Below are 22228 nucleotides of genomic sequence, written 5' to 3'. Positions count from 1 at the left end.
AAGTTTTCACATATTCTCTTTCTATTGATATTTCCCTCTGTTCCTTTCGTGTGGTTACTGGGAACCTGAGTTTAGTTTCTCTCATTTGCTTGACTAAATGGACGTTGTTCATGTGAGTTTTCACGGGTTGTACTAATATATTATTTGATTATAGAGACCTCACAATTAAGCTTAATATCTTAAATTGACATCCACATGTGTCGGGATTGAATCTCATAGTTCCCTGCCTGTATGGCTCAGCTACTTGCCAGATAAATATGTTCCACAATCATGTTTAACATGTGTTAATTGAGTCTGAAAAAATATTGAACTAGATTACTGGAAATCAAAATTACCACATCAAAATTGTCATGTTTAACGTTTATTCACAAAAATAATGACTTTACTATTTAGTTTGGATCTAATGCTCAAATGGATAAATTAATAATATTCAGTTACATGATACTTAGCGCATTAATAAAGAAACAAAGGACATTGTATTTAGTGTTGAAAATAGATCACCATGCTGAACACATTAGAGAGCACGTTACAATGTCATAGACAGATACAGTACAAAGCGGAGTCCTCTCTGACCATCAACCACCCATTTACACAAATCTTATATCAATCCCATTTCAATCTCCTCATCCCATTAATGATATTTACATTGGCCAATTAACCTACCAATATGTCGATCTTTGAGAAATGGCATTAAATTAGAGCAACAGAGGAAATCCACGCATCCACAGAGAAAATATGCGAACTCCACACAGACAGCAGCGGAGGACAGAATTCAACCCAGGTCTCTGCCGCTGAGAAGCAGCGTCTCTACTAGCAGTGCCACAATGCTATTAGATTTTTTCACATTACCCCTTTTTCCCTCAGGAGCAAGGTTCTGATCCAGCTCAGACAGATGGAATTAAAGTCACAGTTGTATAATGGTTTTTATGGCTGTGCTTCAGTGGACAGGGTCACTTAATCTAAAATCGTCTCCCCATAGATTTAATCTCACAGAACAAAACTACATTTAGATTCAGCATTCATTGGCAGTTATTCAGCTTCCCAATGCCAAAAATTGAATAGTGAAGCCAGATCTTTGGTTCAAGAACTAACCTGCGATTAGCATTAAAGTTGCTTTAAATTTTTGCAGACACGTGACCTGTACATGCAATACAACCAATGCTACCTCATTAAAATGTTGAATGGAATATAGAATCTGTTGCACTATAATCCTTGTCCCCTTGTCTCAATCATGGATTATTCCCCACTGCGCACAAGGATAATGGACAAAAAATCACTGTGTGTGTATATATGTGTGTGTGTGTGTGTGTGTGTGTGTATATATATATATACACACACACACACACACACACATATATATATATATATATACACACACACATATATATATATATATATATGTGTGTGTGTGTGTGTGTGTATATATATATATATATATATATATATGTGTGTGTGTATGTGTGTGTGTATATGTGTGTGTGTGTGTATGTATATGTGTGTGTGTATGTATATATATATGTGTGTGTATATATATATGTGTATATATATATATATATCTATATATATCAAGATATATCAAGAACAAGACCAGTTAAAATAATAATCCTAGTATATTCTGCAAATCTTTTATTTTTAACACTTTTCTCACAAGTCTCTTCTGCAACATCTCCATAATACTCAGAATTGGCTCCCATGTTCTGGTTGAAGCAGTGCCAGCAACTTTTAAAGCTTTTGTACTTCTCAAAACTTGTTTCTGCATAACTAAGCATAACAACTGTTCCTCTCAGAAATTGCACTTTCATAAATTTCTTATGAGATGACCTATTCCCACAGCTTTTAAGATGTTGGATGAGAAATTCAATTAAACAATTTAATAGCTATTTTGCTGTGCTGATGGATGTCGTAATGAACACTATAACTCTGGGAAAAAATCTCATTTAGTACATTTGGCAAATGGTGCATGCAAAATTGAATTGGTTGCAAGTAGACAAAAAGCAGTACAAAATAAAAGTTAGTCTGATTTTCAGGTTAGTGACCCTTTGTTAGAAATCTGAAATAAAAGTATTGCAAAATCAAAAGTATTGATTCTCTCTGCAGATGCTGGTATCTTGTGTAAGAAACAAACTGCTAGAGTAACTCACAGATTGGATAGCATGATTGTGTACTGATGGATATTTGTTGGCATATCACGTTATCGTGCAACTAGTGCTGTTTGATCCATGGAATTCCTCTAGAGGTTTAGTTCTTTTTCACCTAATTTAACAACTGTAATACCAAGAAAATATTGAGAGTCTGGGGGTGGAAGATTGCAGCCATCACCTGTTTCGACAAATGCAATCAACCTGGCATGCACAATCAAATAAGATCAAATAGAACAAGTTGTCCTACAACTTTAGGCTGTGCATGCCATACACAAGAAGAAGAAGAAGATTGAGAGACTGAGAGCACTGGGTATACAGAAAGGCTATGCGACTATACAGTACAACATCCAGCTGCACTTCGGAACATCCTGTATCGCAAGCCAAGCTGTTCCAGTAGAGCTGCAATACTAGTTTCTGTACAACCACTCCTTTTCTCACTTCTTTGGTCACTATGTAACAGAAGAAAGCCATGTTGCCAAGTAGGACCAGAGCCCCACCATTCCAACACCCTCTCTTATTTCCTTGTACTCCTGCAATTTATTCTCCCTCATATACCCAACGACTGTTCTTTGATTCCTTTGTCACTGCGCTACACTCAGAGGAATTTTCATGTAACAGCACTTCCCCTTGCAACCTCTGCAGATGCAACATTTGTCCTTTTACCTCCTCCCTTCCCACCTTCTAAGGATTCTTACAATCGTTCCAGTGAATCAGCAATTCACTGCACTTCTTCCAATAATGTGAATTGTATTCTGTGCTCTTGATGTGCTTCTCTACATCACAATACCCTAAAGCAGATTGGGTGCTCACTTTGTACAAAACCTCGATTCAATCAAAAGGGTGACTCTGAGCTTATAATCACTGTCATTACTAGATTGTTCCATTCACATTCTGATATCTGCGTTTGATCTGTATCTTTGATGCCTAGTATTGCCTTCTCATTAGTATAAGAATTTTAAGTTAACTTTTTTTCAAAGATGCAATTGCACCTTTTGATTCAATTTATTCTTAAATTTGGTTGAAACTGCATTCTGTTTTTTGCTCTGAATTTCTAGCATCTGGAGTTTGCTCCAATTTGGGGATGTATTTACGTTAGAGAACCTTTACTTTTCTTAGTTTTTCACTACCTTTTGGCATTTCTCTTCTGAGATTAGTCAGTGCTAGTTATGCTGTCCTACATTTAGCAATGAGATTAGCAATATAATAGATAATAAACAAGCTTGGATCTTATCCAACAGGTCTTTTATATATATTTTAAACAGTATTTTCTGGAGAAAGGCAGTAACACTGGTTTCCCCCCCTTTTAATTGAGGAGATATAAATGTCAATCATTTTGGCTGCTATCAGCAAAGATCAAGATTTATTCAATATTGATTAATTCATTGTGTAAATAGAATGATTTTCAGTTGCAAAGATTCGTACACTTGTACTATATTGTGTAACTATTGTAGATAAAGAAAAAGATCAACTTGTGTTCTATGTTCCTCCTGCGTCCACGCGGGGTGAGAAGTCTCAAATAAGTATTAACATTGTAGAATGTTATGATTCCACACGATATATCAAAAATATTTAAACAACTTTTCAATGTATTACTAGTATGCTTGGAAGGGAACAATATAATGTAGAATTGGAAAATGTTCTTATCTGTAATTTTTTCATTTGATTAAGATACATTTTACTTTTCTTGAAATGCTCATTAAATTTACTCGGCAGAATGATATTCATGCTTGATGATGCTTTAATGTTGCCTATTCCAGTAGAGGGCATCAGATACTGAAACGCGTCAGCTGAACTAATTTCTATTTGGTTATTCTACATTTATTTCAATGCATCGTCTAGTACAGAGGCTTAATGCAGATATTTCTTATGATAGTACATTGCATGCAAAGCAGTTCAAAGAAAAGTCACAATGAATATCCCAAATGGATATTATCCCTACTTCTGAATGCTTCTGCTGCCATTATGGCAAGTTATGTCGCCCTACAGTTTTGGAACAGCTCTTCGTTGTTGTATAGCGTATGAAACAATCTTTGTTAGATTCTTTTGTAACTGGCATTCTTTGAAATGGCTTCTCTACCTGATCAGCATCCTTACCTTTTTAACTTTATGAAACAATGCTTAATTCACCTCGGAAACATACAATACAGTTCAAAGCAGCGGACATTGGTCTGGATGTATTAAACATGGAAGGAGAATGTTCATAGGGCTCAAAATTATTAATTTGAGGAGAGCTTGTATATTAATTGGAAAATAAGGGGTTAAAGGAAAGGAATAACACCTTGTATTCCACTTATATCACCTACGATCACAATGGTATGAACTTAGAATTTTCCAATTTCAGGTGACTCACATTCTATGTTGCTTTCCCACTCCCAATAGTCCACATGGGTTCTCTCCCTTTGTTTACTTTTACCATCTCCCGCAGTCCCTAGACTCTTAATGGGCCTGTCCCACTTAGGCGACTCTTTAGGCGACTGCCAGGGAGTAGTTTTAATGGATTTCACCTACGACACCTGGTACGACAACCTACAACAGCAAATATTATCGCCACTGTCACCGAAAATTTGTCAACATGTTGAAAATGTTGTGGCAGTCGTTCAAAAATTCGCCTGTGGGACAGGCCCATTACTTTCCCCCACATCTGCCATCTGCCCGTTTCCACATACCGATCCCCTTATCTACATGTCATAGGGTGGGATCGCACGGTGTGGTGTGCCACAGGAACAAGTGCTGGGTCCCCTTTATATTAATGATTTGGATGAGAATGTCGGAGGCTCAATTAGCAAGTTTGTGGATGTAAAATTGGTGGTACAGTGGACCGTGAGGAAGGTTTTCCCAGGTTTTAACAGAATCTGGGAAAGTGGGCAACGACTGATGGAATTTAAATGGGATACATATGAAGTGACGCATTTTGGTAAGTTTGACCAAGGCAGGATATGCACAGTTAATGCAGGAACATGAGTGTTGTAGAACAGAGAGATAAAGGAGACTGAAAACTATTTTTCAATATGAAGAAGGATTCCGACCTGAAACGTCACCCATCCTTTTTCTCCAGAGATGCTGCCAGACCGGCTGAGTTATTCCAGCAAACTGTGTCTATCTTCAGTACAAACTAGCATCTGCAGTTCCTTCCTACACAAGGGGTACAAGTACATATTTACCTGAAAGTAGTAACACAGTTGGACAAGGTGATGAAGGTCATTCATCGGACTTAGCATTGGTTACTAGAGTTGGGAATTATGTTACAGCTGTGAATGATATTAGTGAGACTGCACTTGAGATAGTGTGTGCAGTTCAGATCACCGTATGAGAGGAAGGATGTGATTTAGCTGGGTGAAGAAAATATTCGTGAAGATCTTGCTGGAACTGGATGGCTTGAGTTACAGGGAAAGACTAGACAGGCGCCATTTTCCTTGGAGTGACAGAGACTGTAGGGTGATCTTATAGAGATACATAAAATGATCAGGGACATAGATAAGGTAGATAGTCATAGTTTTTTTCACAAGGTAGGAAGTCCAAAACTAGAGGACATGTGTTTAAAGTGAGAGAGAAAGCTTTAAAATGGACCTAGAGCTTAAGGTTTTCACACAGAGGCGGGTATGCATATAGAACAAACTGCCTGGGAAGCTGAAGAGGTGGGTACAATTACAATGTTTAAAAGACATTGGATGAGTATGTGAATGGGAAACGTTCAGAAGGATACAAATTAAATGCAGTCAAATGGGTCTAGTTTGGGTAGGCACATTGGTTGTCATGGACAAGTTGGGCCAAAAGACCTGTTTCTGTGCTCTATGAATCTTTGACTGTGTCATCTTGCAGAAACATCAGGATTAGGGTTTGAACCCATGTTCACCTGCCTCAGATGCAGGTGTATATTAATTATTGTTTGCTCACAGTATAAGCTGTGACATTCAACCTTAGGTCTAAATGAATTACCATTGAATCAAGCAATGAAAAAAAAACTTGCAGTAACTGCTAATGACACAAATCAATTTTTGGTCCGTAGTTGTTTATTTTACTCTATTATTTGCTGTCAGTCCTTTTTGTAGCCATTACCTGATGCATTTTGGAATTTATACTGTGCATGTAATGATCACAGTTTGTATATATTTATATGTGGAAAACACTTTGATCTAGAGTATGCATAACGTTAATATTTTTAGTCTATATTCATGCTCGAATTTCACATACATGTTTTTAAATATACATGAAATATGTCATTAATCATGCTTTATTTTAGTGATCATGTAATCAGTATAATCTTTGAGGAATATTGTAACTTGGAGATAACATCATTATCTGTATTGCATTAATATTTAAACATTAGCTGAATATTTTATAGGTTGTCAATAATGTTATAGGTTTTTGGTAATTTTCCTCCTTCCCCTATCATTTGCTAGAGGTATCGTGTCATGGATGCTCATTACTTTGTCTCGTCCAAGATGTTAGACTTTAGGTGAGTGTGTTACATTTGAACCCGATCCTTTATTTTGCCATCTTGGACAATGCAGGTGTAATCTCCACCTGTGACATGATACCCAGAGCAAGTACTTAATGCTTTAGCAAGAAGTGTAGAGGGAGATTTTGTTTTTTGTAAACCCAATAAAGTAATCAGCCAACCTATGAATGTTAATGCGCTGAAGATATGATGTTGGTTTCATGAAATATGCCTTAACGTCTAATAATTAACACTTTTATATCAAGAATTGCTAAACAAAATCTATAGCAAGAGCCCTGGCTGATTTTTCTTTTATTGCTAGTTTGGTTTTCACCATTCCCTTCTCGCTCCATCGAAGGGAATCGAAGACAATTCTAGCTTTGATAATCCCATGTCTTTTAAGATTAGTAAAAGCAGCGCTCCTTGGGAATCGTCCTGATCTAGAGACTCTTAAGCTTTTTTATTTGTTTTCCTTCTGCTTGGATTTGTGTTAATTAAAATACACAATCCAAATGCTCCACTGCTCTACGACAAGTGAGTTTATTCTTCCCTCATTAACACATGACAAAAATTGGATGTATATGTGAGGCAGAAAATATTACAGCACTGTGAATAATCTTATAGATTCTTACCTCCAAAATATACTTTATTCATTGAACATACTAGTATATTGTATATTGCATTCATATGTCAGAAACCTTGGTACATGGATTATTATGTCATTCTCTTACAAGATTTACAAATATAGAAAACAGACTGAGGGTTTTATTTTCATGAGTTCTAGCCTCTGAGTTGCAACAATGGCAGAACCTTAAACTGTGGTCTTTCACTGTGGGGTCTTTGCAGCAGCTGCACCAAGTATCAGTGTGTTGCTCTGGATCTTGGAGCGTACAAGTTAGCAACATGTATTCATGGATAGCCTTGCATTGAAAGGCCATTACATTTTGGACAGACAGAGGGCATCCTCGACCACGTTGATAATCTTCCGGATGCAGTTGGTATTTGTCTCGGGGTAATACCAGGAATACAAGTCTACTGTCCAGATGAATCGTGCCAAAATTGTTGTTAGCAAAGGAGATGGATAACTGACTCATTCCCAACATAGCCACCGTGCGGGCAGCACATGAGACTCCAGCTGCACGTAAAGGATCTGAGAGTGAGAGAGAGAGCAAGATCTTGGTCCTTGTTTTAAAGACTCAGTGATGATGCATTCTGGCAAATACGTTTTATAGTTAGTTTGGACCACCATCAAACAGAATCCAATATCTCCTTTCCTGTAGATAGACACAAAAACCTGGAGTAACTCAGCAGGACAGGCAGCATCTCTGGAGAGAAGGAATGCAGTTATTTTTTAAAACATTAAATACATAGATCAGTACCGTGCAAGAACAGCTCCCATGGCCCACAATGTCTGTGCTAAACATGATGCTAAAACCATCTCTTATCTACCTGCACATGACCCACATCCTTCCAGTCCCTGCCTATCCATATGCCTATCCAGAAGTTTCTTAAATGCCACTATCATATCTGTGTCAACCATCAGCCCACCCAGCACATTTCAGGCACTTACCTGGAGAAAAGAAATTGCCACACACATCTCCTTTAAACTTTGCCCATCTCGTCTAAGCTATGCCCTTTAGTATTTGATTCATCCAACCTGGCAAAATGTTTATGACTCTCTACCTTCTCTATACCTCTTATGATTTTATATACTTCCATCAGGCCTCCCTGCAACTTTTGGCATTCCAGAGATAACAATCCAAGTCTGACCAACCTCTCCCTGTAGCTAATAATCCAGGCATCATTCTGGTAAACCTCATCTGCACCCTTTCCAAAGTTTCCATATCCTTTCTGTAATGGGGCGGCCAGAACTGCACAAAATGCTCCTAAATGCGGCCTAACCAAAGTCTTATTCAGCTGCATCATGATTTCCTGACATTCTATACTCAATGCCCCGATCTATGAAAGCAAACATATGCCTTCTTTACCACTATCTATTTGTGTTGCCACTTTCAGGGAGTTACATTTGGACACCAACATCCCTCTGTACATCAGCGCTGGATGGTCATTTATGGTTAACTGAATGTTTTGGAATAACATTTACTCTTAAACTTAATATTGAATTTTAATTTCTGCTGTCAGTGATTTAATTGCATGACATAATTTTAAAGGAGCTAACAGGTCAAGTTGACGAAGCTTTTAAAATCATAAGGACTTTGTGTTTGTTTATAAATGCAAGGAACAGTGTTTAAAATTGTCATGGGGAGAGAATTGGAAGAACTTGGATACGTCATTGATTTGCATGACTGGTAGAGATTAGCGATAAGGAAATGGAAGGAGATTTTGAAAACCAGGATCAAATGTTAATCCCAGATAACTGATTCCTCAGTTTTAGTTGTGATTCAATACCACAGTAATGATGAATGAACTGGGTGGTGAGAGTTAGGACACAGGCCACAAAAGATTTGGTTGACTTCAAATTTCTAGACTGTTGAAAATAAAAGGTTTGGATTACATTGGAACCATCAAGCTCAGAAATAATAAAGATATGGATAAGGGAAGCCCATGTGTGTTATCTAGAGGCAGGATTGGATAAGAAGGAGTGGGTTTGGGTGACTTTAGCAAATAGAGCATTCTTCATGGTAAACTATATGACACAAATTTGCAAGTTCTGAGAAAAGTGAAAGAAATAGAGTTTGGGAGTAAGGAAATAATTGTGCTTTAGGTCTGGTATTACCTATGTCATAGTTAATGCTTGTTACTGTAATAGTGTTGGGAGAATATAATGGTAGTAACTGTCAATATTTGAACATGGTCATCTTTGTTATATGAGCTATAGCTAATCAAATTTAGTATCATTAATGGATTAATCTAAGGACTGAATGTAGTAACAGAGTAAGTCTATGTTTGAGTTAATCAACCAAGAATGCCAAAACTAATTAATTGCTTAATGGTGATATTCCTGTTTGAGAGTTTTTGCAAATAGAATATGTTGTTATATTACTGTGCAACAAACACCTAGCCATGGGATAGTCATTGTATCTGAAATGACTCTGCAACATCACTGAGAGACGTGGTAAAGCCCATGCCAGTCTTTTCACTATTTGCAGCATTACATGACATATGAAGAAGATTTTAAGTGCTAATCAGTTATGTTTTTGTTGATCAGCAAGAAATAATAAATTTTCTCAGCAGGACTTTGGCTACATTCTGAGAATGTACTGGAATATCAATAAATGGGGGTTAAATAAGCTAATGTGGAACATACAACACTGATGGGGCCCATTGGCCTTATCATAATGTTTACTCCCAAAATTGTCTCATTAAAATGCAATCAGGTAGTGATTGCAGATTGTTGCTACCTGCTATGTAGTGACAATGAATAATTCAACAGGTTTTGGGAAGTGTAGATCCGATCAAAATATGATTGACAGCCCAGTGAAAAGAATCTCATTTCCTAGTTATGCTTGGCTGGAGTGCAATCTCTTTAGTTGCCCCCTACAACTATGGTAGATTTGATCTTGCACTGAATGACAGCTGGAAACTCTCATTAATCTTTCATGCATTACTGGAAAATGTTACAGTTTAACACAGAAATAAATAATGCAGAGTTTTCATTGTGAGAGATTGACAGCACACAATACAGAGTTGCCAGGGAAGGAAGTTGCCTATATATTAAAAAAAAAAAGATTATACAGAGATGGATGTAGTGAGGACGTATTGAACTTGGGGGACAATTTGAATACCGGTGAATTGGCACAAAGCAGGTGAAATTTAATGCAGTGAAGTAAGGCAGTTTTGAAAAGAATGAAGAGGGGAATCTCAATACAATTATTAAAGTGATTCAAAAGGGATGGAGATCTGTGGATTTGTACATATGAATTGTTGAAGGTGGCAGGATGTGATGATAAGGCTCTTAAATTTCTCACAGGCTCTTTTAGTTCATTGATATTAGTAAGGAAGATATGCCACTCTGGAGAATAGATTAATTTTATGCACAACACTTTGGAAAGGATGTGAAAACCTTGGAAGAGATTTTTCCCAATGGGGCTAGATATAAACAACCTCAGTAATACGAAGAAACTAGAAAAGCCAGAATTGTTTCCTTCACACTCTCACATTTAGAGCACGGAAGATCAACGGCTAAAATTAAGTGGAATATTCAAATTGATTTTGATAGAGTAGATGTGATAAAACTGGTCAGAAACAGTGCAACAGATATTTGGTAATTGGCATGTACCAAAACTGGAGATGAGCTCCTTATCACAATCTAGAAAGCACAGGAAGAACGGCGATGGAAATACATTCAGCTGCAACTTTCAGATGCGAATTGAATAAATACTTAAGACAGAAAACACTGAATTTGGGCTTGTCAATACTGGAAGCAGAAGTGAGATGTTGTCTTGCTTGGGACACTCAATCGTCTGTTGAAGAGAAGACATTAGCATGCCAAAGAGGATCTTGTTATGGCTGGGGAACTTTAGTTATGAGGGATAAGTAGCTGAGTTTGTGTTTTTTATTTGAAAGAAGGGAGGTCGAGGACAGATCTGATCAAAGTGTAAAAAATTGTAAAATTAACAGCGTGCAATTTTTTTTCTAATTATCAGAGAAGCCAATAACTAAGGAACACAGATTTAAGATAATTGGTCGAATTAAAGAGTAATTTTTCACTCCAAAAAAAGTAATGATACTAATTTAATAATGTCTGAGTGATGTTACTAAACTATTTTAACAATAGTTTTGGCCTAACAGATACTTTGTTTGATTATTTACTTGCAGTAATAAAAACTGATGTTCATCAGTTTTGAAAAAAATAAATAATGAATATGTTTTTTTAATGAATGTGTGGTAGGTTTTGTGTTACATGTTCAATGAAAGTTATAAATTACATTTATTATTCCGTGTAGACCTTTGTATCTCACAAAAGATGTGCTCTTTTAAGCACGGTTTTGTATGTGGCTAATATTCTACAGGTGAAGACTTGATGTAGCGAGTCAGTTACCCACCTGCTCCTGGACTATTTCACTTCTCCCATTCCCTCGGCAAACCAATTTTTATTTTATTCATGACTTCTATGCTGCTTGTTAGATGCAGCCCAGTGAGCACTTAATTGTTTTTATATACACTGTAATGCTGCCAAGCCTCCGTACTGGCTGAGGAAAGCTTTAACTTTGCATTGATACATGCAAATGGTGCGGTCTGGTTAGCATTACAAAATATAATAGTTTTCTTTGTTAAATGTGCTGCAGATTTTGGGATTCATCGTAGGACTTTTCGGTAAGTATTTCCTTACTTAGCTTTGGTAGTGTATGGACTATGACACTCCGGAACGACTTTGAAAAAGAAGATTAACAGGAAACAATTATCGGAAGTATGCTCGAGTGCTGAAATCTGTCTTCCGATTTGAAAGAATTCTGTCTTCAATTTGCAGAAGGATAAGGGGAGAGGAAAGAACATCGCTGACACTTGAGAAAATAAATAAACCCTTTGGAGATTCAGCAGCTTTATTCACCTATAAGGACTAAGCATAGGTAGGATACATGACCATGAAGAAGGAGCAAATGCGCCAATTACAAGGAAAAGGAAATAAGTTGCATTTTTTTATATCGACGATTGATCTTTCTATTTTTCTTGGTTAAAAGCTTAGTGTTGGATTTTGAAGACTATTCAATCGCTGCAAGTCTAGCCATTTTATTTTGAGAGCTTCATCTGCTACCACACATTCAACACCAAGAGGACACTCTATGATCATCCTGTCTGTAAGACATAATTCTGCAATAGAGATTTTCAGAGCAATTATGCAGGTGTCGTTTATGTGCACCGATCATAGTCTGAAGAACAGAGGCACAGATGAGAGACTCAATCGGCACAATGCAAGTAGCCCCAACCTAGGAAGTAAGAGCAAGTTCAGAACGGTGGCTATGGTTGCCCGAAGTTTAGGACAGCTGTCGGTGCAAAACATGGCATCTTCACGTGATTTAAGATCAAATTACCCAGGGATGAAGTTTAGGTATGGAAAAAACTGATCTGAGCGTTATAATTTTGTAAAATGGGAGTACTTGCACAGCACTGTTTTACGATCAATATTATCTAAATGAAGTACATAGTAATTTTCAGAATTACAGTTTTCTGGTCCATTTATTCCTGGAAAATATCTTCCTCTGTATTAACTGTCGGTAAAAACATGTTGTAAATATTTTTCTATGTCCTAATCTAAAATACAAGTCTATCATACAATCTACATTTGACAATTGAATCTTTGAAAAGAGAGAGAGAAAAGCACAGTTTCATTAGGTTGTTTCTTTGTAGTGTCATATTTGTGTTCAGTAATTTGCCAATAGAATATAACTAATCAGAATTAACTAAGTGTTCTATGTATTTGATGAGCTGGGGGGAGACTGGTGTGTGCTTTAATTGCTTCATGAAATATAGGGCATGACTTTAATTCCGGAAATAATTGCTAAATTTGGGACACAGGATAGTGGCATTTTTAATTCCAGTGTTTTAATAGAGTGGGTATCCATTTGGCTCTTGGAAGGAAATAATGCTAAGGAGGTTGCCGCCAACTATTGGAATGTTTTTCCCTTGATGCTCATTGTTTTACCAAAGTTCCTTGATGATGTGAGGTCAGTTGCTGCCTTCATATTAAGAGTAATTGCTTTCACCTCGCCTCTGAAATTCAGGTCTTTGGCCCAAGGCTGTTGGTGGTCCTGCCTAAATCCAAACTGGGCTTTGGTGTGCAGGCTTTTGTAGAGTAAGTGTTGCTTGCCAGCACTGAGGACAACATCTTCCTTTGTTTTTTGGAAGTAAACAGGCTGGAGACGATTGGTAGATTGGATATACCCTGCTTTCCTTGGTGGGGGGGGGGGGGGGGGGGCGCGAGTTATTTTTAATTTTGGGGAATTCAATACTTTCCTAGTATACATTCTATCAGCAAACAGATGGCTTGTGGCCGACCAGATGCAAGTGCTTTTATAACATTGCTCATGGGTAAGAAAGGCCAACAATGTTTCCCAACAAGCTTGCTCTGCCAATCGCAACACTTTCTCCAATTCAAACACCTCCAACATCCAACCTGTGTTCTTCCATGTTTTCCGCACCTTATTCTTTGACCGCATGCTTACAATTAACATTAAATGTATTAGCAACGTCTTTTTTAAGAGGAACCCAGCAAGTCATATAGCATCCGTGGAGAGTCAAGACCCTTCATCTAAGAGTAGAGGGAAAGTAGCCAGTATAAAAAGGTGGGAGGCGGGGTGGGCAAGAGTGAGCAACAAAAAGTGGAGACAGGTGAGGGGGCGTTAATCGGCGGATGGGGAGAGAAGGATAGACAGAGCCACAGAAGCTGGGAGGTGACAATTTAATGTTAATCATAAAAATTAATTGTTTCTAATAATTTTTGCATCATCATAATTAAACAAACACCAGAATTAACTAGTTTTTGTATGGGTATACTTTCCACACCTGCTGGATCTCCCAGTTGCTCACCATCTTACCTCCCTTTCCCATTCCTACACTGACCTTTGTGCAAGATTCCCAAAAGATTAATTTGCAGGCTGAGTTGATAGTAAGGAAGGCAAACACAATGTTTGCATTAATTTCAAGAGGACCAGCATATGAAAGCATGGCTGTAATAGTGAGGCTTTATAAGGCACTGATTTAGTATATTGTGAGCAATTTTGGCCCCCATATCTGAGGAAGGCATTGGAGAGGGTTTAGAGGAGGTTTACGAGAATGATTCCGGGGATGATTGGGTTCATGTATGATACGGGTTTGACAGCACTGGAGATGTAATCGCTGGAGTTTAGTAGGATGAGAGGGGTGGGAGGGGATCTTCTTGAAATCTACTGAAGAGTGGATGTGGATGTTTCCAGTAGTGGGATAGTCTAGGACCAGCCTCAGAATAAAAGGATATAATTTTAGATTGGCGATGAGGAGGAATTTCTTTAGGCGGAGGGTGGTGAATCTGTGAAATTCATTGAGTGTTGGAGGCCAAGTCAAGGAGGCCAACTTATTGAGTATTTTCAAAACAGAGATGGATAGATTCTTGATTAGTAAGGGCATCAAAGGTTATGGGGAGAAGACAGTAGAACGAGGTTGAGCAGGAAAAATAGATCAGCCATGATCGAATGGTGGAACAGACTCAATCGGCCGAATGGCCTTATTCTCCTCCAATATCTTATGATCATGTAATGCCAAAATCACCAGAAATGTAAAAATATTGGTAGATCTTTATGGTTATTAAGTTGATGTATCATTTTAGAAAGACAGGAATTGAATGCTTATTGATAGGTTGTATCCTGCGGGTATGGAATTGTCTCCATTTAAGGAGTCACAATCTAATTAATTTAAGTAACCACCAGTAAGGGTTATCCAGAGTTTAATTGTTGTTTGGTCAGGGAATTTAGCAAATTTGAAACTGCTCAGTGGTATTTTTTCAAAGACAGAAACGCTCAATAATTAATTAAAAGGTGCTTTATCAAAATTATTTCCCATTGTTTACAAAGTATGTTTTAATAAATTAAAAATATAATATCGTATTCATTCTCTCAACATTTTTTCCAAGATTTAAATCCAGTGTTTAAATCTGAGTTATAAACTCATCAATGTAACCTTGACAGATTTGTAATCGTAGAATTGAAGAGATTGAAATATCTGCACAGAGGAAATGAAATGACAGAATGGCAAAGGTTTTCATTACAAATATGTGTATTGGAATTTATAAAGGAAATATAAAAATGACAATTTGATATTTAAAATGAACAAATTACATTTACAATCCTTCATCTAATTTTAAACTGTGTTTTGATCTTGTTGCATCTGAACCAACCCTCTTTGGGTCTTTGGTTCAGGAGGGACATAATTCAGCTGAAATTAATTTGAATAATGCTAATTATGCAGATTTGAAGGAAGAATTGAGATTGATTGAAAAAATAATTTAAGGGATATGAATGCATCTGCATTCCATAGAATTAAACATCTGAGGCTAATGAGGCATATTATTGCCAAACGAAGTAGCAATCCTGAGATTGGTGAAGTTTTAGGAATGAGCAATGAAAGAAGTTGATAGAAAATGGAATATAAAAATGAACAAGCAACAAAAGTTTTAAAAAAGGATAATTTCTGCAACCAAATAAAACGGAAGAAACTAATAAATTAAATCTTGGTCTCTGATGTTGAATCAATTAACACAACAGAATTGGCTGAAGCATTAAACAAATATTTTGTATGTGTCTTCACAGTAGATGGCACAATAAACAAGTAATAATGAGGATCCAGGGGTGTAGTAGTAGAGAATAACCTCAAGTGAATAATGTAGAGTACATATGGGGAGAGGGGTATTACGTGAACTAAAAGTTAATAAATACAGCATACTGATGGTGGAAATTCGAGGGTACGTGGAGGTGGCTGCAGACGCAAGGGATGCACAATACTCTAGATTTGAGAATAGGCTAAATATATAACAGTACTGGGGAGAGGGAATATAGGGAACAGAAGACCAGTAAACCTAATATCAGCTGTCAGAAAAGTGCTGGAATCCATTATTAAGGATGTGATAACGAGCACTTAGCAAATTATATGATAAGGGAGAGGCAACATGGTTTAATGAAAGAGAAATTGAGTTTGACAAATCGAATAAATGTTTTTAGGATATAACTAGCAATAATAAATAGGATGGAGCTGATGAACATTTCAAATGACACCTAAAGGATCTGTTACGTATAATAAGGCACAGTTGGGGGTTGGAGTTAATATATTGACACCGAGGGGAGAAGGTTAAAGGACAGAAAAAAGTAAAAAATAAATAAGTGAAAATATTCATTTTCGCATGCTTTTAATTAAAAAAATTGGGCTATTTACTGAGCTATTTACAATCCATGCTAATGGACGGATGAAAAGACAGCGATGATACAAACTCCTTAGGAAAGTAGGCTGCAAAGACCATATAGAGAGCATGAAAAGTGATGCAAACAACTGAAGTAATAAGATAAGTAGGTGGTAATAGTATATAAAGTGGAAAAAAATTATACACTCTGGGAGGAAGAGAGATTTTGTTCAATGGTAAGAAACCACTAGTTAAGCACATAAAACTTGGAAGGTATATAGTGTAATGCATTTCATTGCAAGAATGTTGATGTCTCAAAATAAAGAAGCTTTGTTGAAATAGTCCATGATCTTGCTGGTCTTATCCAATGAGGGACATACTGCATCATTGATGCACTTGATTGATGTTTGGATTGAGAGTCTATCATTTGAGGAGCATTTGCGTACAAATGCCCTGTATGTTCTTAATGAAGCAAGTTTTTGAATTGGATTGAAAGGATAAAGACTGTGAAGTTGCTTCAACTGACTGTATTGAATTTAGAATCTAGGGCTGTAGTCTCAGGAAAAATGAGTCAGCTAGTTAGGACAGATTTTTTTTTTTGTGAAAGAGCTTATAGATTGTTGGAATTCTCTACCCAAGGAGGCTCTGCAGACTTGAAATTGTTTATTTTATCATGGCACAACTTTTGACCTCGTTCCGTTGTTTACAGATAAAGTTTGAAAAGATGATGAAAAAATTACTTTATCTCAAATAGTGCTTAATTGCGTTTTCAAACATTAAATTTTCCAGCAGAAATGATAAATATGCTTATTTCAAGAAGGGTTTACATCAATAAATCTTTCTTGTAGCAATCTTAGAAACCAATACTCTAAAATATCCAATATAGAAATAAGTTAAGTGTCCAAATGAAATTTGTATGACCGAGCAGAAAACCTAAAGGAATATTGCTCCTTTAAGATTTGCTAATATTGGCCTGGAAATCATCTTTCCTTTCAACATTTGGTATTGTGTACTGGCTGCCAATGGAAGTTATTAATGTAAATGAATCTCTACAAATTTCTCAATATTACCAATGCACATAAACATGGTAAACGTATCTCAGGTCCTTGGAAAGTGAAATCCATTATTCATTATCAATTAAGCCCAGTGGCTTTTTTATGAATTGGATATCTACTTGTTAAAATATTCATTAATCATGAAGTGCCAAAATATATTTTTAGAGGAAGAAATAAATCTGTTGTGCAGTATATGATGCGGACACTTAATTTTCCCAATTTCCATTTTGAATGTTTTATATTTTAAAATCTGTTTATTATTGCAAATATATATTTCCAATATTGTGAGGCTATTGTTCTCAGAAACAAGCCAAATGCTGCAGCTTCTCAAAATGTAAACACAAATGGAAAATTCTAGAGCAGTAGTCAGCATCTACTTTTTGGAGCCGAGCGGCCCTGGCAAAACCTAGACTGCATCATTGATGGCCACTTGATAATATATTGGAGGATGACTACTGTTGGAAGTTGATGGCATCGTTGATTATTTTACTGATACTTAAGAGTAATCAAACGGCAGTAATTGAATTTATCCTGTTTCTTGTGAACAACTATCTTAAAAATTAACCTTTAAAATGGTTTATGTTCTAAAAATAAACTGCAAAATTAGATTTGGGAATGCAATAGGGGTTCATATCAATTTCACAGTGCAATTTTTAGATTAGTTTCTGAACTGCTTGCTGAACCGACATCATTTTTGCATGCAGTTGATCAAGTATTGCATGTTGATGTGCTGTACACTATTTCTGATGCATTGTGTCGTCAACATCCTGTTTTCTCAACAATCAGTCCCGACATTATTCTTGGTTGAAATGGCATTGATCACCTACATGGGTACTGTCATTTGTCTTCACATAATCAGACCTTCTTCACTCGCAGGGATAGATATCACATCATTCATTTTGCCCAACTTCCAGCAAACTCCTATCCGATTTATGATTCCTAAACTCATCCACTGGGAAAGTCGTTTTTTAAATATATCGAAATGTTTTTGAAACTGGGTATATCAGAGCTCGAAAAGCTTAGTGAATGTGTTGCACAAGTTAAATGAAGATAATCCTGGTCTTGTAAAAATAGATTTTTGGTGTCGTATTTCAAACATAAAAGTTCACTGGTAATTCTGAAAATCCTCTGAAATCTAGTTTGATTAATTTCCAGCACTCCCAATCTTGAATTGTTGATGCTTTTGGTTTGTTTATTCCAAGTCTTTCATACATTCTTTCATTTAATCAGATTTGTTTCTCTCTTATCAATGTTCCTCTCTCTGCTTTATATTAGTTTGAGCTCGAGGAAGATTAGTCCTGACCATTCTGTGCTTCCAGTAATTCATATTGGAACTCTGTAATCTTGGTTTCTCATTAGTAGTCTAGAAATATAATTTAAAAGTCATGTGTGATATCACATTTCCATTACATTTTTATATATGCAACATAATATATAAATTCTTCCATTGTTAAATGCACAAGTTAATAATGTAGTTATTTATTATTTAGGCACAGAATGTAAGATTTTTTTGGTAATACTGGAATGCCATTAAAACTAATGATTGATTCTAATGGTGAATCCACACACTGATGTCTTAATATATCTCTCATGTTAAATCCAGAATCTATCTGATATCCTCTGGCACCAACAACATCTACTACATTGACAACTGGTCATCTATTCCCAATCTCTGTCATCGCTAAGTCTCAATAATATCTTTAAATTATAAACCATCACACTTTGCTGCACATTATTATGACAAGGATTTGATGTTAAGCCTCACGAGGAAACTACAGATGACCAAAAGTACCTTAACAAGGAAGAGAGTGAGATAGAGAAATGAAAGGAAAGAATTCTGGAGAATTGGGGAAGTGGAAAACGTAAATTTATCTTAAGCAGCAGATGAGAGGAACAGAGAGAATAAAGAATGTTTATGATAGGGTGGAGATGGTATTGGTGCCACCTAGTTAACAGATGAATAAGGGCAGATAGAGGGAGAGAGAAAAAACAAAAGAATGTGGTAGACTTGCTAATGCAGACTACAGTAGTTGGCAGAGACATGATACAAAGAAGAATACTGGAAATATCCTGTAGACCAGGCACAATCCACAATGAATGAAAAACTGAATTAATGTTGCAGGTCAGAGTCGAGCATCACAAAACCAGGCCCTTCCATTCACCATGTTCGTGTCAACCAGCAATGCCCATCAATACTAATCCCATTTATCAACACTAGTTCCATCTCTTAATATTCCGTGGCAACTGATGTACTCTTCTGGATATGTCCTAGTGTCATGAGAGAACCTGCCTCCACATTCACTCAGGCAGTGTTGAACATTACAATGTTCAAAGTCCATTATTAATGGTGATGGTGAAGTGGTATAAATATTTGATAAACATTTAGGATTAAGCGAATGATAAGATCTAACTTGATGGAACAAATTGGAACAAGAACTTCAATAAAATATCATGATAATGATGACAAAATATTGTTTCATTTATTGTAATTGCATCATATATTTTTATTTTGTAATAGAAACCTTGGAAAATCAGGACTAAGGGTATCCTGTCTTGGCCTAGGTAAGCAATAATTCTTCCCATGCACAAACTAATAAAAGCCATTTTGATATCTTGCCTATTTTTAATTTTAAGCCGGTGACATTTTAGATTAGGAACCTGTACAATACAAAAATATAGTGATTAATTAAAGATGTCAGGACTGTGAAAAATTCTCTTGGTTCATTGAAGATTAAACCTCTACTATAGTTAAATGTTTAATTGAAATTTTGTATAGTAGCATCAGGCATTTTGAATAATTCCACAGTTTGCTCTCTTTTACTTTTTATGAAGAGATTATGCCAGGTTATATTTTTCTCAGCTGGAGTTTTACTTCTCAATTTTTATTCATGGAACGCAGGGGGACCTTAAGTCTATACATACTCTTAACAGCATACCCATCAGTCTTGTTGCCCCACTCGCTGCACCTATTCTCTCTCATAACCAATCAACTCCCCTGTGATTCTCCCGCCACCCACCCACAGTAGGGACAGTTCACAGTAACCATTTAACCTACCAGCACATCTTTGGGAGCTGGCAAATCATCTCAGCAGTCAGGAGAAACCCACCCAATCACAGGGGTGAATGTGTAAATTCAGTGTAGATGGCACCAGAGATTGGGACCAAACCAATTGGAGGTGAGACAGCAGCACTACCCACTGAATCACTCTGCTGCCAATAATTTCTCAGAAGGTTGTGGAATTTGCTTGTCTCTAATTTCCATCAGGCCTATGGTCACGTAAACTGATGCTAAAGGGTTACACTCCCACAAGAGCATGAGACAGGTTACATAATCTTTAACTGGATTTATAATTGTTGCAAATGGGCCATATAGAAGAAGAAAAGGATGACTATTTAATATTTAATAGACTTTGATCAAATTGGTAGGATTGATTTGTAGCAGATTGATTTGTTTCTTGGCCCAATATGATGCTGAGTCATAAAGATTCTTCTTTTTGGATTGTCATTTTATTGATCTGTAGGCATTGGGTAGAATGGTACATTTTGTTAATAAATTAACTCACCCGATTCTGGAAATACCAGTGAACGTAAAATAATGGAATAAAACAATATTCAGCACATCAAGAAGCATTTCTGGTGGGAGGAGCAAAATTAATGTTTCAGATGAAAAGTTCATTGACTTGAAAAAACTCAAATCTGTTCTATCTCCATAGATGTTGCCTGGCCAATTGATTAATTCCAGCACTTTGTCCAGTTTCAGACTTGCAGCATCTTCAGTATTTTGCTTGAAAATAATGGTTGTCGAATAGAAAAGATCTTTGCTTCCAGATTGATGTAATTTATTGAATCTACAGCTGACATATAAACTAATAAAACTTAAGTAAATAACATTCACTTTTGTACATGTTTTGTTTTGCCATTTAATTTTTCAACTTTTATTATTCTACAGGAACATGGGTTACCTTTGGAGGACAGATCACCGATGAGGTATGTGTCTAGTCTACAAGTCTGAAACAGCATAAGTGCCATGTTACTATGGGTGGCTTGAATGAGAAATGGTCAACAACATGGAGCAATCAAAGCTTTGCGGCAATCAACTAAATCCTATTTGCAAGTAGCTTGGTATTTGTGTAAGGCACCATTGTAATGCCATCAAAAACATTAGTCTGAAACCTCGCCCATGCTATAATCTCAGAGCCGTATTTGGTCAGTTAGCAGCCTACGATATAATATGAAGCGATAAAACTTTATTCGTCGACGGAGGGAAATTCGTTTGCCAACAGTCACAACAAACAATAAGGTACATGAAAACTTGAAATTAAAAGTGAGAACTAAAAGAAAAAGTCAAGCGACTGTTAGCTGGCTGCTGTGTGCACAGCGCCTTAACCGGAACGAACAAACAAATAAACGCAGGCTTATCCCCTGGGCAGAGGATTCTAAATCTAGAGTGCTCCCCCCCTCCCCTCCTCCCCAACACTCCCCCTTTGTTCTCCCACCGTCTTAAAGAAGAATGTTTGGAAAATCAAAGTGGCCAATACATGTAATGTTGGAGTGTGTTCCTCTAACAGTTTCCCAAAGGTGATGAAGCTAATGAGAAACAGTTTGAAAGGAACAACAATTGATCATTTCTAACTTTGGTTAGGAGCTGACTAGGACACGAATAAATGCATGGCAGAGGAATTGAGATCTAGCCCCTCTTTAACCTTCCAAAGGCACATAAATTTGTAAGATGGTGTATTTGTGTAGCAGAAGGAAGATAAATATCATA

At 36.7% G+C, this 22228-nt stretch overlaps 1 protein-coding gene across 14 annotated transcripts in view; it reads left to right on the top strand.

The window, feature by feature from the left end:
• Positions 1–22228, top strand: part of kcnab2 (potassium voltage-gated channel subfamily A regulatory beta subunit 2) — a 128074-nt gene that overhangs the window by 75091 nt on the left and 30755 nt on the right. For 12 of the 14 annotated variants that reach the window (XM_033048177.1, XM_033048171.1, XM_033048168.1 and 9 more), the window contains 2 exons: positions 19979–20022; positions 21410–21447. In XM_033048177.1, coding sequence (XP_032904068.1) covers positions 19979–20022; positions 21410–21447 — 82 coding nt within the window. Of the gene's footprint in view, positions 1–12319; positions 12590–19978; positions 20023–21409; positions 21448–22228 lie in introns of those variants that run through there. The other 2 variants (XM_033048165.1, XM_033048166.1) reach the window with 2 other exon arrangements.

This window comes from Amblyraja radiata, chromosome 31 (assembly GCF_010909765.2).
Source record: "Amblyraja radiata isolate CabotCenter1 chromosome 31, sAmbRad1.1.pri, whole genome shotgun sequence".
NCBI lineage: Eukaryota > Metazoa > Chordata > Chondrichthyes > Rajiformes > Rajidae > Amblyraja > Amblyraja radiata.
The sequence above is the reverse complement of the archived record's forward strand: the minus strand, read 5'-3'. Positions and strand labels throughout refer to the sequence as shown.